The following is a 17775-nucleotide window of genomic DNA, read 5'->3' as shown; positions in this document are numbered from 1 at the left end:
AAAAAATTCGACTGAAGTGCAAGTTACTCTTCAAGCTTCAAAACAGCAATGGATTTGCTAGAAAATAACTTCAACAATTCAGCCGAAAGGCTCGATAAGCCATCACAGTACTTGATACGAAAGGCAAGACACAACTATGCTGAACTTGAAAGAGCAATGACTTCACGTACCGTATACGTGGGAAACCTATCTCATTTCACCACTGAAGAACAAATACATGAGTTGTTTATGAAATGTGGCGCCATAGACAAAATCATCATGGGATTAGATCGAAATAAATTGACTCCATGTGGGTTTTGCTTTGTCATTTACAGAACCGAACAAGGTGCGCTTAATGCTATGAAGTATTTGCAATCGACTATTCTCGATAGTCAAAGCATATCAATTGATTTAGATCCGGGCTTTAGAGAAGGGAGACAATTTGGCAGAGGTAAACATGGTGGTCAAGCTGCCCAAGAGGCTGCTCTTGCTGCTGCAAATGGTCAAGAGTATGATAGAGGTGGGTATAGAGGAAGAGGCCGTGGAGGTTACAGAGGCAGAGGTGGAGGAGGCTTTAGGGGAAATTTCAGAGGTGGGTATAGAGGCAGAGGAAGAGGAGGTGGAGGATTTGGCGGAGAAACTTCTGTTTACATACCTTCGAAAGACCCCACTTATAATTCAGGTTCATTCAATCCGATGGTATGAGGTTAGTCCATGGCGACTTTTCGTGCGCTAAGGTAGAATGATTCGTTTATAGCGGAATGAGAGAATGGAGATATATTCTTTAGTTGAAGTCCGACTGTGGACATCGTGATGTAGAGATTAATACAGTAGGGATAAGATTTTACAACAACAAAATTTACATATATTAAATTAACTAAAAGAATTCAACCATCGAAATGGGATTATTAATCAATACTGAGCCCAGCGGGAACTGGTCCTCAACAAATTTGCTACGGCGCAAATCAAACAGGAGTACTCACTGGTTAAGAACACCGTTGGTCTAAACCAATGTTGCTCTTTTCCAGCGGTACTGTGTTGTAAAAGACACCATTGAGCAAACGAGCATTCTCACGAAAACAATCAAGCAAACAGCAATGTTTGACAATTTCTTTGAAAATGTTCAGCCCAAAGGTATCAACGGAGTTCGGAAGGTATCAGTGCAGTCTCTTTACCACGCAATGCGGAGTTTAAGCTTAGCAATAATGACCCTCTGTCCCTCCATCATAGTGCTCATACAATTAATGAATAGAAAGGATACCACATTCACGGAGCTTTCATTTTAAGCACAAGACTTAGCTTATTGGGTTGCTGTCAACGAGACGACAGAACTATACGAAAGAGTCCACGCAGACACGATCGGCCCGTTTCACATCGATGGAAATAAAATAAGCCTTCATACGACGACTTTGCAGGCACTGAAATAAACACATGCAAAAGTTTTCAACCATTAGATTGACTAAATTTATCGACTTTAAAAAAATATGCACAACCCATGTCAGTAAATCAGATTCCAAAATAATTTCTCCTGGTCCACACTATTTGTGAAATGTAATTCCCACTATACTCCCCACAACTAATGATGTCCCAGGTCATGAAACTTAAAAATAGGTACATGATGCATCTGATGTACTGAATGGGGTTTATTAAGCCCTTTAGGTTACTCAAATTTCAACGTGTTACCACAAGGATTTGAAAATTCTGTATAAAGATGTAATTGAAAGTGGAGTGTTTTTTTTTTTGTTGTTTGTTTGTTTCATTTAACTCCTTCTTCATCAATAGACACACTTCAAACAAACTACTTCACTATGACTAGTTATATTCTTCGATTTTCTTTTTTATTGAGTGTATAGAGCACAATTCACTGTAGCTTTATCATACATATGCTATCTCATTTATCCTCTATTCCATTGATCTATTTGCTCCTACATATCAGTGTCGCTAAGCTCCAAATTCCGACAAGCGAAAATTTCCGAAATCGTTTTCTAATTTTGGTGACAACGCATATATAATAGAGGCTTTTCAAAAACCTAAACCCCAATCGCATTTCCCACTCTCACAAAGCAACAATGTTGAGCAGTTTAGGTTTCAAAACTGGGATAAGAGCAACTTACAATGTTCTGGATAACCCATCATTTGTTAGTGAACCATGGACGGTCTACCCTGCAAAACACAAGTCAACCAGCAGAATAGTTTCGGTTTTCATATTTGATAAGCTGAAATTTGAGGCACAAGTTCATCGAATGTGTCAAATGTCATCCCTAGCTGCAAATAGTAGTCCTAAGAAAGTGATTAAAGAATGTTATGAGTTGGTCAAATTTGAAGTGCATCAGTTGAATAAACTAAGACATCCTCAAGTATTGACAACTCTTGAACCATTAGAGGAGACAAAGACAAAGTTTATTATTGTTACTGAATCTGTTGCAAGTAACTTGAATACCGCGTCTCAAAAGGACTTGGATGAGTTGTCGATTCAAAAGGGGTTGTTACAAGTAGCCAAGGGGCTACAATTTATCCACAGCCAGTGTAATATAATTCATTTAAATATTCAACCATCGTCAATATTTATCAATAATCAAGGTGATTGGAAATTAGCGGGATTTGCGTTTCTAAAGAATCTTAATGAGATATCACCTCAAGAACGAGACAATTTTTACATCATGAATACGTCATCTTTTATTCCATTTGCCAACTTAAACTTGAACTATACCGCACCAGAGTTGATTGTTGATCCTCAACCCAAGTTGGATTTTGCCAATGATATTTGGTCATTTGGAATGTTGATATTTTATTTATACAATTATGATGAATGTGATCTGTTGATTCATTTACAAGATACCAATAGCATACAAGATTACAAGCATGAGTTTCGCAAATTTGAATCAAAGTTTTATAGTCATCGAGGAAGTCCAAGTGAGTTGAGGTATATTTTGAAGAAAGTTCCAGAAAAGTTGTATCCCTTATTTCCTCAATTGCTAGCTCGGTACCCATACGACAGAATGAGATTAGACCAATTTATAGATTCAGATTTCTTCAACGGTACCATAATTAAAGCTATGTGGTTTATTGATGAGTTTACAACAAAGACAATTGATGAGAAATTGGTGTTTATGAGAGGCTTATTGAAATTTGACCCTACAACACAAAGTGACTTGATTAGTCAATTTCCATCAGCTTTTAGATCACTGAAGATATTGCCATTGTTGATTGGCCAGTTAATTAATGAATTGACTGTGTTGGATGACACTGTCGCCATAGATCCAAATGTTGATGAATTAATTTCGCTATCGTTGGAGTTGGTGATGGTGATTTCGAAATCAATGTCAGGTTTAACTTTCCAAGATAGAGTTTATAACGTGTTGTTAAAGGACAGTTCATCACTACTGGAGAAAGTTTATGATGTTGTGTTCAAAGATGAAGCCAAGAGTAAGAAATTGAAAACATTTACAAAACTTATCAATGCTTCTGTCAAGACCAGATTAACTTTGATAAAGAATTTGAATGTTTTGCAAGAAAAAACCAATGATAAACAATTTATGAGTTTTATAAAGACAATTTTGGATCTAGTTTTCACCTTGGCAGCTAAAGAACAAGATCAAAAAGAAGTTCAAATTGAACTTCAAGAAACTTTCCTAGACTATATTCCAAAGTTTGTTGATAAGATTGAATTTTCATACATGAAAAACACCATGTTTCCATTATTGATGAAAATCTTTCAAGCAACTTCGGTGTTTTCCACCAAGTTGAAGATTTTAAACACCTTTGAAAAATTTGTTGACGCTAAAGCCATTGATAAAATCATCATTAATGAGCAGTTTCTCCCTGTGACTAAATCGCTAAAGAATAGAGAGGAGGAGATTGTCATACGGATCCTCAAATTTTTTGAAAGAATTGTGTTGAGTGAAGATATGAATTTGGATTTGAAAATGCTTGTTGATTCAATCATACCTCAAAGTTATACATTCTCGTTTGAGTGTATTGATTGCGACCAAAAGGAATTTAGGTCGTTTATGACAATTATCAATAAGATACAAAAAGCAATGACGGAGAAGAAGTTGGCCCAATTACCCGAAAGACACATGAATGGTAGAGCTGCCACTGGAACTGGACCAAGACAAACCGGAAAGCCTAATTTTGAAACATTACTAGAGTCTCAAGCTATAAAGGAGCCCGAGAAGCCTGAAGCTGCGCCAAAGAGTCAAGTTATGCAACCAACGAGGAAAAATTCCAGTTCAACAAGACCAACGTCAAGTAGACTGACTGCGTTAAAACCTACCAGATCCAAGCCAACAACTTCAGCCTCAAGACCCACACCAATAAACTTGACACAATCCACTCCATTACGATTTGGAGCAACAAATGAAAATAAAACAGCCACGTCCAACTTATTTGATGGATTGAAAAGTACCTATGATAGACCAGCCTACCATGATGAGGTGGATGATGATGATTTTGACGATTTCCAACTGGCTAATGCTGTCAATACCAAGAGCAGATCTGGTAAAAAGATCAACTGGACATCAGAAGCAGATAAGATGAAGAGTTTGCCTACGACGCCACTTAGTCCAAATAGTAATGAGAAACCAGTTACCAGTTCATTCCATGCGGGCAATAATTACCCACCAGGGTTCAATTCATCAGTGTTGGCACCCACTGGAGGAACTTTGGTACCTAATAGATCCAGTACAACGTCACCACCTCAATCCAGGAATAGTAGTGCCAACACCAGTGGTATCAATGCTGATCTATTAGACCTATTGTAAATAGAGACTGTTACTGTAGCTGTGTAATGTGATTGGATATTATTTATACTACCTCTCGCTTGTAGTGTCCCCTTATGGAGCAGAGACGACTTTATCGAGACGTGGATGCGTTAACTCCTGTTTTGCAATCTCCGTAGCACAATGTTACACAAAGATAAACTACTCTTTTCTCGTCGTATAGAAGTTGTGAAGGTAAAAAAGGAAAAACATATGATTTAAAGAAGCTTCTCAGGTCTAGTCCGAAATGTAGATGCTGCAGCAGTGGAGTGTGTTAGAGAATGACTAGACAATAGCCCCTAATTGTGCCTTAATACAACTGCATTCATTCTCCTTGGTTTCAACAAGGAGCTGGTGTTCCGATGTCGTTTCTCATCGTTTAGTGTAAAACACGTGCCCTTTCTTTTTTTCCGGGAACGAGATGCATATGAGACACACACGTACACAAAACTCAAATACAGTACTCATTCTAGATCGCAATTGAATCAAAAGATAGGAGAGAGAGAAAGAAAGGAATACAGAGATCTACACAACGTCATTGTGTCTTACCAATTGAGTAGCAATGTCCCTAAAACGGCTTTGTTTAGTTCCCAATCATTTGCTAAGATCCGTTAAGAATCTATTGTAAAGTTTACTACGTCGTTTCAGTCCCATGGGCTATGTTTGCTTGTATCAACTTGGCATCCATGATTAACGACAAGCGTCTTATACGTATCCCGCAGCTCACTTTCTTCGTATAGGTAACGAAATCCAACACTTTTTCAACAATCATCCCACTATTTAATCTCGCAGTACATACAACAACACGCGTTTTTTCTTACTTTGACACAATTTCTATGGAACAACAAAAAAAAAATCACCCTATCGTAAACGCAAAAGTATACTTAACCGCCAGAAAAAGGTATTATATAACCGGGGCAAAAGACCGGTGTTTGAAGTAAATTCTGATTACTCTTGCTATATAACGGTTCCCAGATACAAAAAGCTGAGGTAATATCTAAAGCATTGAAAAATTGTGTACAATTCCCACAGCCAATTAAAGACTTCATCGATCATCGGATTTCATCTCGTTTACATTTTTATAAAATCTATTTTTTTATTTTTTATTTTTTTTTTTTTTCTATACGAAGAGAAGAAAACTAATAAAAACATTTGGAAAAAGCCGCTTTTTATTTATTATTTATTTAACCACCTGTTTGGAACACTCGCTTCTTTATACTCATAGCTTCATAGCAACCTACCACTACAGTCACTGTTATTGCAACTACTACTGCTACTTGGTACTTCAATTTCAGCTACTTCACTTTATTACCTTTTTTTTTACATTTTATTTTTATTTTTTTCAAACCCACGTTTTTCTATAAAACAACATGGATATCGTATTAGAAGTCTGTGACTACTACATTCTTGACAAGCTTTATGCTAAAGCCTTACCAAGAGGTGGTGCAGTTGACCAATTTATTCAAAATTCACCAGTAATTCAACAAGTTTCATCAAAGGTATCGCAGTTTTTCCCAACGAGCGCAGTCAGTGGATATGAACCACTTGATAACGCTGTATTTGGAAACGGTACAGCAGCAGCAGCAGCTTCATCAGTGGCAAATTCCTTAAACTATCAATTCAATAGCACTAGTATCAATGCTGCTAATTTACCAGCTTTCTTGTGGGCCAAAATCATGAGTTTTCAAAGCAAATCAGATATTTATGGATATAAACCATCATTCTTGCCTGCTGGTGAATACTTTTCAAGCTCCTTATTGGCAAGATCAAATCTTTTCAGAGAAGCATTGAGTATATTAGCCATCACTACCCTCTTTGGTTGGTTACTATACTTGACTGTTGCTTACTTGAGTTATGTATTTGTTTTCGATAGGAGAATTTTCAATCATCCAAGATACTTGAAGAACCAAATGTGGTTAGAGATTCATCGTGCAATGACAGCTATTCCTGTCATGGTTGCTTTGACCAACCCATTTTTCCTTTTGGAACTCAATGGATTTTCTCGTCTTTATTTTGATATCAATGAATGTACTGGTGGTTGGAAATTTGTCTTGATGCAAATACCAATGTTTATTTTGTTTACCGATTGTTTGATTTATTTTGCTCATAGATGGTTACACTGGCCTGCAGTTTACAAGGTATTACATAAACCTCACCATAAATGGATTGTTTGCACACCATTTGCTTCACATGCTTTCCACCCTGTTGATGGCTGGATTCAAAGTTTACCGTACCATATTTATCCATTCTTATTCCCATTACATAAAGTTTTGTACTTGGGATTGTTTACCTTTGTCAATTTCTGGACTGTTATGATTCATGATGGAAATTACATGAGTAATGATCCAGTAGTTAATGGAACTGCTTGTCATACTGTACATCATTTATATTTCAACTACAATTATGGACAATTCACTACATTGTGGGACAGAATCGGAAGATCTTATAGAAGACCAGATGATTCCTTCTTTATTAAAGAAACTGATGAAGAAAGGGAGAAACGTGAATGGAAGCAACAAGTTACTCAAATGGAGGAAATTAGAAATGAAGTGGAAGGTAAAGTTGACGATAGAGAATATGCATCGTCTTAGACGGAGACGATGTAGTATCTTTATCAATGAGACTATTTTGCTTTTTTGAAATGGCAACGAAACGAATTAATTTAACTGGGAAGGAAGAAAAGGGATACGATGATGGACAATTTATTACTATTTTTTTATTTTTAATTTCATGATATAACCTCTATATGGGTTCATAGAGACAATTTGGAGAGAGTTAGTTTTATCTACTTTATTTTTTTATATACAAACTGTGTGCAACTGTTTTAATGGACATTCTACATAACCTTTTTTTGAGAAGACATGCACTGATTTTCTGTTTAAATGGAGTAACCTTTACTCCACAAAACCTTTGTTTTTTAGAAAGTTTCGCAACAAATTAGGAGCAAAAAGTTGTAATATATCGATAGACAATTTACATCGCACATTTTGAAATGACCTTTAAAGACCCTTATCAAGATTACTTCAATCAGGCCCGTAAAATACAATTAATGGATCCTATTTTTAAAAGATCATATACAAATATCCTGCTGATCTTGAGTCTAATATACTACAAGTATGTCTTGATAAGGGAGAGGCGAAAAAAGTGGTTATGAGCTGTTCCGGGCCGTAAATTAAATAAAAATTCAGAGAAGACTCACGACTCAATTCAAAATGTTATCAAGAGTATTTGTGGCTGCTGATGTATATAGCTCATCGCACGGCAGGGCAGGTCGCCTTCGTTGATTGATCGCACTCTCTCATAGATCTCCTTCCATGCAGGAGTAGAAATGTGTCAATTCAACGGGCAATTCGCCTCATAATTTCAGCTAATTGTTATGTGTTCTTTTAGTTACACAGAACGTTTATCTATTGATTGATTATCCAATCACAAGTGAGTCGTGTAATAACACAGAACATTGTTAAATGATTTTTGTGTCTTATCAGTGGGACATTTCCTGTTAAGAGAGGTTTGTAGTTTTGTAGTTTTGATTATGAGGGGGGTGTGATTGATTAGAAGATCAAAAAAAAAAATTAAATTGCCTTACACTTGGAAAAAAAGGAATTTTAATTGGCTAGCAAGAAGTACGCTATCAGAGAGTAACTTACTACGTCAGTTGACATTGCATATTTTCAGAATTGGAAAGTGGTTCTTCAAATCTGTACGGCTTTGCAATAACAATTTTGCAATTCAATGCTAAAGAATATGAAAATTATCAATTGTACCCCAGACTTTTATCATATCAGTACACAATTACGAGGCGAGCTTAATCTAGACTTAGGATATTTTGCAGAGACTCTTTCATGTGCTATCTGCTTACCAGTTTGTAAATGTCCTGTACAATGCTGTTTTTGTTATCTTTTAATTACAAGGAGATAAGAAATAGACGAAAATAAAAAAAAAAAAAAAAACAAATTGTTAATTGTTGCAGCCAATTTCAACAACCCAGATAAGCTCCCTCATCACACCACTAGCGCCATGTGTGAGACAATAAAGCTGAAACAATAAGATTGAGATGAGAGTCTATAAATAGATCAATCATGTCTACACATTTCAAGATTTTTTTGCAGATTTTTCACTCTCCTCACACTCCACCAATGACTGACACCACATTTATTCCATTACCTCAAAGTGCCGGTTATGCAATCCTAGTTGGATTGGGTGCCGTATTTGCTTTCGGTATGATACTTACCACTTACCTATTAAAAAGATACAACAAAGAAATCATCACCGCCGAAGAATTTGCTACCGCTGGTAGGTCAGTCAAGTCTGGTTTAATCAGTGCTGCTGTTGTTTCATCGTGGACGTGGGCAGCTACATTGTTAACTTCAACCACACAAGCTTACAAGAATGGTATTTTTGGATCATGCAGTTATGCTTTTGGTGCCACTGTTCAAATTACATTGTTTGCTTCCTTGGCCATCAAAGCTAAAGAAAGAGCACCACTGGCTAGAACCTATTTGGAAATTGTTCGTGCAAGGTATGGTACCGTGACCCACATTATATACATCTTCTGGGGTCTTGCTACAAATATTTTGGTTACTGCCATGTTGTTAAGTGGTGGTTCAGCCACCGTTCGTGACTTGACTGGTATGCACCCAGTTGCTGCATGTTTATTAATTGGTCTTTCTCCAACTGTGTATTCGGTATTTGGTGGGTTGAAGGCAACAATCTTGACTGATTATGCCCATACTGTCATTATGGTTACCATTATCATCATATTTGCTTTCAGCACATGGGCCACAAATCATAAGCTAGGATCACCTGGAGTAGTTTGGGACATGATTATGAAGTTGGCAGACACAAAACCAGTTGAAGGCAACCATGATGGCTCATTTTTAACGTTCAACTCCAAGTCAGGTGGTATCTTTTTTGTCATTAATATTGTTGGTAACTTCGGAACTGTTTTCTTGGATAATGGTTATTTTAATAAGGCGTTTGCTGCTGATCCATCCAGTTTCTGCTTACAAAGGTTACATCTTGGGATCATTGGCATGGCTTCCTATTCCAGCATTCTGCTCATTGACTTTAGGATTTGCTGCTTTGGCATTGGAACATACTGATTATTGGCCATTAGGAAGACCAATGACTAGCGATGAAGTTGCAGCTGGTTTAGTATTACCCAACGCTGCCTCAGCTTTACTTGGCAAAGGTGGTGCTGTTTTAGCTTTGATTATGATTTATATGGCAGTTACCAGTGCAATGTCATCCGAATTGATTGCCGTGTCAACCATCACCACTTATGATATCTACAGAACTTACATCAACCCCAATGCTAGTGGTAAAAAATTGATTTTCATTTCTCATATCTCATGTGCTGTTTTTGCTTATGCTATGGCTGGATTTGCCATTGGTCTTTACTATGCCAATGTGTCAATGGGATTCTTGTATGAATTGATGGGGATTATAATCGGTGGTGCTGTCTTGAGTTCAGCGATGACGATTTTGTCAGCTAAGCAGAATTGGCATGCGGCTACATTCACTCCACCAATTGCTACTGCTTTGGCTATTATGGCATGGTTGGTTGTATGCAAGACTAAGTTTGGTACTATTTCATATGACAATTTGTTTGAAGATGATTCAATGTTGACAGGAAATGTTGTTGCTTTATTGTTCCCATTGATTACGGTTCCTGTGTTTACCCTCATTTTCAAACCCCAAAATTTCAATTGGCGGCTATTGGAGACGAGAATCACTCGTGTTGATGAAGATGAAGAGTTGATGGAGGCAACAAAATCAGACAATTTCAATGATGATGAGAAATTGGCTCCTGTGAAATCACAAATTACAGTGATGGCTAGTCAGTTGGTGGAAGAGCAAAGAGAAAACTACACCAAGGAGCAAGAGACTTTACACCGTGCATTCAAAAGGTGTGTTGCTGTGTGTCTATTCTTGACGGTAAGTTTACTAGTCATATGGCCAATGCCATTATACGGAAGCAAATACATCTTTTCACGGAAATTCTTCACTGGTTGGGTTGTGGTGTTTTTCATTTGGATCTGGTATACTGTTTTCCAAGTTATTGTGTACCCCGTATGGGAAGGAAGACATAGTCTTTTCCACACCGGAAGAGGAATCTATTGGGATTTGACGGGACAAACTTATAAGTTAAGAGAATGGCAAAATCAACATCCAGAAGAGTTGCATGCAGTTCAATCACAGGTGATTGCGCAATTATCTAATCCACAGGTTGTTGATGGTAGAGCAATTGAGATGAATTATGGTAAAATAGATGATGAGTTGTCTGATGAAAAGAAGTAAGAGTTATAAAGTATCTTTACGTGTGTGTGTATTAATAAATTAGTCTTTTTAAAGAGGCGGTTTTCGTAATAGTGATTTTGCTATGTACCAAGGGAGCCTGGACCTGTAAGCGCTTCTGACTACAGTACTAGCTTCAAGACTAGTAGTAAAACTAAAGCAGCACATGCCTGATACCACAAAATCATTTTCATTGCGGATTTAATTTCCGGGCCGCAAGAAATAAAAAAAAATTTAAAATTATTTTGTTTTCTTTCTCTTATCAAGCTCCAATAAGATTGTTTCAATTCAGAAAATAGTTTTATATACTCACGTGCGTAAACAATTCTAACTTTTTTTCTACCAGTAGAGAGAGATTATATCAGATAGGTAAGAAAACGTTTCTCATCTCTTATCAATAGCCCTTGGAAGTCTTGGCCTGATAGTGTGCCCTTATCGGTGCATAACACTAATTATGCATGTAAAAAAAGGTTAAACAGATTTCTTGGAAACTTAATACTTTATTCCGCTACAACTTCACTAGAGGTAAACTTTTATACTTGTAGAGGTTACAGTCGATGAATTTGTAAACTGGCAAGGTATGGTGCTTACGGATATATCCGAAACCAACTCAAACCACTCTTGCCTCGAATTGATTAAAGTAGGAACATGTACGAGCGGTGTCGTCACCATTTCATTTAATCGTAATCAATGAGGGTTTTATTAACTATTCTTCTTTTGGTTTGGCATTTCGCCACATCCAATGGGCCGAAGTTTTTGGTCGTTTTTCGTACGACATTTTTTATGCTTATCGGCTAAGAAAAGCTCTGCGACATTTAATACGTCAATGTACTACTACTACTACTACTGCGCACTCTTCGCGCTAAACTGTCGTTTTAGGGAGACATTTCTTTTTTTTTTTTTTTTTAATTTTTCTTTCTTATCAGGTGGCTTATTACACAAAAACTACTCTTATCCTTATTAACCAATACAATGTAATTTTTTCACTTGGTTCTTAATACCGGAAAATGCCGCTTGATTATCGAAAGTCCATATACAAGGGCTATATATATATATATAAAAGATGATTGCCTCAAGTGCCTCGAAAAAATCATCTCCACAATTCTTCAATAACCGCTTACTACAAAAATGGCCTCTACATTAGGATGGACAGTCGAGGACTGGAAGAAAGCACATTACAAATCAACACCACAAGAGTCACTCAGATTATTAACTAATCTTCTTAAATCACAGAAAGCAGCACCAGAAGATCCAGCATGGATTTCATTAGCCACAGTCGAAGATTTAGCTCATCAATGGAACTTTTTACAATCAAAAGCCAATAAAACATCTCTCCCATTATATGGAGTCCCAATAGCCGTCAAGGATAACATTGACGCTAAAGGATTTGAAACAACTGCGGCTTGTCCTTCCTTTGCTTACAAACCGGAAAAGGATGCTACAACTGTGAAGTTGTTACGAGATGCTGGTGCAATTATAATAGGAAAAACAAACTTGGATCAATTTGCGACTGGTTTGGTGGGAACTAGATCACCATATGGTATAACTCCAAACACATTCAATGAGGAGTATGTTAGTGGTGGATCTTCAGCTGGATCGGCTTCGGTTGTTGCTAGAGGAATTGTACCAATTGCATTGGGGACTGATACCGCAGGTTCAGGTAGAGTCCCAGCCGCTTTAAACAATATTATCGGATTGAAACCTACAAAGGGTGTATTCTCATGCTGTGGAGTGGTTCCAGCATGTAAATCATTAGATTGTGTCTCCATATTCTCAACCACTTTACAAGATGCTCAAATAACATTTGAAATCATGGCTAAGGAAGATGGTGAAAATGATGAATACTCAAGAGAGATGCCATCGAACCCGTTATTGAAATTTTCAAAAAAGCCTAGAATAGTTGTACCCACAAACTTGATCTGGTGTGGTGAGACTGAAAATCCGGGATTATACAACAAAGCAGTTGAAATATTTGCAAACAATGTTGGTGCCGAATTGGTGTCATTAGACATTGAACCGTTGCTTGAATTGGCCAGATGTTTATATGAAGGTCCATGGGTAACGGAAAGATTTGTTGCTGTACGTGACTTTTTAGCTACAAATCCACCTGCAAAAGATTTGGATCCTACCGTCCTTAATATTATCAAAGGCGGTGAAAACTATTCTGCTGCTCAATGCTTTGAATTTGAGTACAAGAGACAAAGAATTTTACAAAAAGTGAAGAGGTTGTTAAAAGATATTGATGCGATTATTGTTCCAACTGCTCCATTAAATCCAAAAATTGAAGAAGTTCTTGCTGAACCAATTAAAGTCAATTCATGCCAAGGAACTTATACAAACTTTGTCAACTTGGCAGATATGTCAGCATTGGCCATCCCAGCTGGGTTCAGACAAGATGGCCAACCATTTGGTATTACTTTATTGTCTCATAAATTCAATGATTATGCATTGTTGGATTTGGCAAGTCGATACATGGAGTCGTACACAAAGACAGTACCATTCTTTTATGGTGCTTTGAAAGACAAGTTGATTGAATCAACTATTTCTGAAGAGTTGCTTCCAAATGTTCCTAAAACTGATGCTTCTGAACAAGTAAAGTTGGCAGTTGTTGGTGCTCACTTGAAAGGATTTCAATTACACTGGCAATTGGAGAAGGTAGATGCAAGATTTGTTGAATCAACAGTCACATCAGAAAACTACAAGTTATACGCATTGCCAAAGACTGGCCCAGTTGCCAAGCCAGGCTTAAGAAGAGTTGCAGAAGGTGGCGTTCATATTGCAGTTGAAATTTATTCCATACCGAAGGAAAACTTTGGAACTTTCATCAATTTTGTTCCTGAACCATTGGGAATTGGATCTGCTGAATTAAAATCCGGTGAATGGGTCAAATCCTTCATTTGTGAGGAATCTGGCTACAATGCACCAGGTACAGTGGATATCTCAATCTATGGTGGATGGAAAAAATATCAAGACCATCTTGCTGCCGAATCGAGAAAATTCAAGAAACCATTCAATTCAGTCTTGGTTGCCAACAGAGGTGAAATTGCTGTGCGTATAAACAAGACTTTAAAGAAATTGGGTATCAAATCTATTGCCATCTATTCAGATCCCGACAAGTATGCTGAACACGTAACTACTGCTGACGTGGCAATTCCATTACATGGTACGACAGCTGCACAAACTTACATTGACATTGACAAGGTTATAAACGCAGCTAAAGAATCAGGAGCTGAAGCTATTATTCCTGGATACGGATTCTTGTCTGAAAATGCCGACTTTTCTGACCGTTGTGGTAAAGAAGGTATCGTCTTTGTTGGACCATCTGGAGATGCCATTAGATTGTTGGGTTTGAAACACTCAGCACGTGAAATTGCTGAAAAAGCTGGCGTGCCATTAGTTCCTGGATCAGGATTGGTTAAAGATGCCAAGGAAGCTAGGGAAATTGCCGCTAAATTGGAATATCCAGTTATGGTTAAATCCACTGCCGGTGGTGGTGGTATAGGTTTGCAAAAAGTTGATTCAGAGGCCGATATCGAGAGAGTCTTTGAAACTGTTCAGCATCAAGGGTTGTCATACTTTGGTGATTCTGGAGTCTTTCTTGAACGTTTTGTTGAAAACGCTAGACATGTGGAGATTCAAATGTTGGGTGATGGTTATGGTCGTGCCATTGCTGTTGGTGAAAGAGATTGCTCTTTGCAGAGGAGAAATCAAAAGATTATTGAAGAAACTCCAGCTCCTGATTTGCCTGAAGCTACTCGTCAAAAAATGAGAAAAGCTGCTGAAAGTTTGGGCTCTTCAATGAACTATAAATGTGCTGGTACCGTTGAGTACATTTATGATCCAAAAAGAGATGAATTCTACTTTCTTGAAGTGAATGCAAGATTGCAAGTTGAACACCCCATTACTGAAATGGTAACTGGTTTGGACTTGGTTGAATGGATGCTCTTGATTGCTGCAGATACGCCACCAGATTTTAGTCAAAAAGTTGAAGTCAAAGGAGCATCAATGGAAGCTAGATTGTATGCTGAAAATCCAGCCAAAGGGTTCAAACCATCACCAGGTCAATTAACCGAAGTTAAATTCCCTAAATGGGCCAGAGTTGATACATGGGTGCAAAAGGGTACTGTTGTTTCAGCAGAATATGATCCAACATTGGCAAAGATTATTGTTCATGGTAAGGATAGAAATGATGCATTAAAAAAATTGCGTCAAGCTTTGGATGAAACTGTTGTTTATGGATGTATCACCAATGTTGATTACCTTCGTTCGATTGCCAATTCCAAAATGTTTGAAGAGGCTAGAGTAGCTACAAAGGTTTTAGATACCTATGAATACAAGCCTCATGCTATTGAAATTCTCAGTCCTGGTGCTTACACTACCGTTCAAGATTACCCCGGTAGAAGAGGATACTGGAACATTGGTGTTCCACCTTCGGGATGTATGGATCAATACTCATTTAGACTTGCAAACAGAATAGTTGGGAATCATAGTACTGCCCCTGGTTTGGAAATCACTCTTAATGGGCCCAAGATATTGTTTCATCAAGAATGTGTTGTGGCAGTTACAGGAGGTCAAGCACCAGTTGAAGTGAATGACAAGCAAGTTTCCCAATGGGAACCAATTGAAATTAAGAGTGGTGATACTTTATCCATTGGCAAGTTGACAACTGGATGTCGTGCTTATTTGGCAATCAGAGGCGGTGTTGATGTTGTTGAGTACTTGGGTTCAAGATCGACATTTGCATTGGGTAACTTGGGAGGTTACAATGGAAGAGTATTGAAATTTGGGGACGTCTTATTTTTGGGACAACCAGAGATTTCCAGCTGCACATTGCCTGCACCAGTTTCCAAACCAGCATCAATCCCATCATCACTTATCCCCAATTACGACAACAAAGTCTGGCAAATTGGTGTCACTTGTGGTCCTCATGGATCTCCCGACTTCTTTAAGCCAGAATCAGTGGCTGAGTTCTTTTCATCGACTTGGAAAGTTCACTACAATTCCAACAGATTTGGTGTTAGATTAATCGGTCCAAAGCCAAAGTGGGCTAGATCTGATGGTGGTGAAGCTGGTCTACACCCATCAAACGCTCATGATTACGTTTACTCCATGGGAGCAGTTAATTTCACCGGTGATGAACCAGTTGTATTGACTTGTGATGGTCCAAGTTTGGGAGGGTTTGTTTGTGAAGCAGTTGTTGCAGAAGCAGAGTTGTGGAAGATTGGTCAAGTGAAGCCTGGTGAATCAATTCAGTTTATTCCAATTACATATGACTCTGCCAAACAATTAAAACGTCAACAAGATTCAAGCATTGAGTTTTTGAAAGGTGAATTGGGAGATGTTGAAAGTTATGGATTGGTGCATCCAGAGACTCCTGTACTTTGTCAAATTCAAGTTTCTGAAACTGCTCCAAAGATCACATACCGTCAAGCAGGTGACAGATATATTCTTGTTGAATATGGTGAAAACATTTTGGACTTGAACAAAGCTTACAGAATTCACAAGTTGGTGGAAATGGTTAAAGAGTATAAACCAAAGGGAATTTTCGAATTGTCACCTGGTGTAAGATCAGTCTTGGTTGAGTTTACCGATGAAATTACTCAACAAGAAGCATTGGACACTCTTGTCGCTTATGAAAAGGAAATGGTATTTGTCAACAAGTGGAGAGTCAAGTCTAGAGTTATCAGATTGCCAATGGCTTTTGAAGACCAAAAGACTTTGGATGCAGTCAAGAGATATCAAGAAACAATTAGAAGCGAAGCTCCTTGGTTGCCAAACAATGTTGATTTTATAGCCAACATTAATGGAATCACGAGACATGATGTTAAGGATATGTTGTACACTGCTCGTTTCTTGGTTTTAGGGTTGGGTGATGTTTTCCTTGGTGCTCCATGTGCTGTTCCATTGGATCCAAGACATAGATTGTTGGGAACAAAGTACAATCCTTCAAGAACATACACACCTAATGGTACTGTTGGTATTGGTGGTAATTATATGTGTATATATACCATGGAGTCACCAGGTGGATACCAATTGGTTGGTAGAACTGTGCCAATTTGGGATAAATTGACCCTTGGTGAGCACTCTACTGATAAACCATGGTTGTTGTCTCCATTTGATCAAATTGAGTTTTATCCAGTTAGTGAAGATGAAGTTGACAGGTTTTCCGAGGAAATGAATGTCGGTAGGTTTAAAGTTGATATTATTGATTCAGTTTTCGATCATGGACAATATTTACAATGGATACAAGCAAATTCTGAATCTATTGAACAGTTTAAACAATCACAAGGTGGTGAAAAGATGGAGGAGTTTAATAGATTGATTCAAATTTCAAATAGTGAATTGGAACAAACTGGATCAAAGGTGCAAGAGGATGAAAAGTTTAAGGAAACTGCCGAAATGGTTTATTCGGAGTATTCCGGTAGGTTCTGGAAAAGTCTTGTTAGTGTTGGTGATAAAGTTGATAAAGATCAACCATTGATTGTGGTTGAAGCTATGAAGACAGAAATGATGGTTAATGCTCCAAAGGGGGGAGAAGTTGTAAAGATTTATCACAAGAATGGTGATATGGTTGATGCGGGTGATTTGGTGGTTGTTATAGAATAGTTGATAGGATTTGTAAATATAAGAGGAATTTGTTTGAAGAACTATTCACATTGTAGAGTGAGCTTTGCGCGTTTGGCCAAAGAAAAAAAAATTCCACATCGAACGACAACAATCAACTGAAACAGGTCTTTAC

General features: G+C 37.7%; 5 protein-coding genes across 5 annotated transcripts; all 5 read left to right on the top strand. All coding sequences in view use genetic code 12, as the record gives it.

The window, feature by feature from the left end:
• Window positions 1–48: 48 nt before the first annotated feature.
• I9W82_000795 (uncharacterized protein) lies at window positions 49–684 on the top strand (the record flags this gene model as incomplete). Its single annotated transcript, XM_067695197.1, has 1 exon — window positions 49–684. The coding sequence occupies one exon, from the start codon at window positions 49–51 to the stop codon at window positions 682–684; it is 636 nt and encodes a 211-aa protein (XP_067550819.1).
• A 1364-nt stretch (window positions 685–2048) lies between these two features.
• Window positions 2049–4742, top strand: I9W82_000794 (uncharacterized protein; the record flags this gene model as incomplete). Its single annotated transcript, XM_067695196.1, has 1 exon — window positions 2049–4742. One exon carries the CDS (start codon window positions 2049–2051, stop codon window positions 4740–4742), a length of 2694 nt encoding a protein of 897 aa, XP_067550818.1.
• A 1367-nt stretch (window positions 4743–6109) lies between these two features.
• ERG3 (C-5 sterol desaturase) lies at window positions 6110–7330 on the top strand (the record flags this gene model as incomplete). Its single annotated transcript, XM_067695195.1, has 1 exon — window positions 6110–7330. The coding sequence occupies one exon, from the start codon at window positions 6110–6112 to the stop codon at window positions 7328–7330; it is 1221 nt and encodes a 406-aa protein (XP_067550817.1).
• Window positions 7331–8875: 1545 nt separating this feature from the next.
• Window positions 8876–11039, top strand: DUR3 (Dur3p; the record flags this gene model as incomplete). Its single annotated transcript, XM_067695194.1, has 2 exons — window positions 8876–9633; window positions 9713–11039. The coding sequence occupies 2 exons, from the start codon at window positions 8876–8878 to the stop codon at window positions 11037–11039; spliced, it is 2085 nt and encodes a 694-aa protein (XP_067550816.1).
• Window positions 11040–12164: 1125 nt separating this feature from the next.
• On the top strand, window positions 12165–17642 carry DUR1,2 (bifunctional urea carboxylase/allophanate hydrolase; the record flags this gene model as incomplete). The annotated part of the gene is made up of 1 exon (XM_067695193.1): window positions 12165–17642. One exon carries the CDS (start codon window positions 12165–12167, stop codon window positions 17640–17642), a length of 5478 nt encoding a protein of 1825 aa, XP_067550815.1.
• Between the last annotated feature and the right edge of the window lie 133 nt (window positions 17643–17775).

Source organism: Candida metapsilosis (genome assembly GCF_017655625.1).
Source record: "Candida metapsilosis strain BP57 chromosome Unknown scaffold1, whole genome shotgun sequence".
NCBI lineage: Eukaryota > Fungi > Ascomycota > Pichiomycetes > Serinales > Debaryomycetaceae > Lodderomyces > Lodderomyces metapsilosis.
This window is presented reverse-complemented; position numbering and strand designations above follow the sequence as displayed.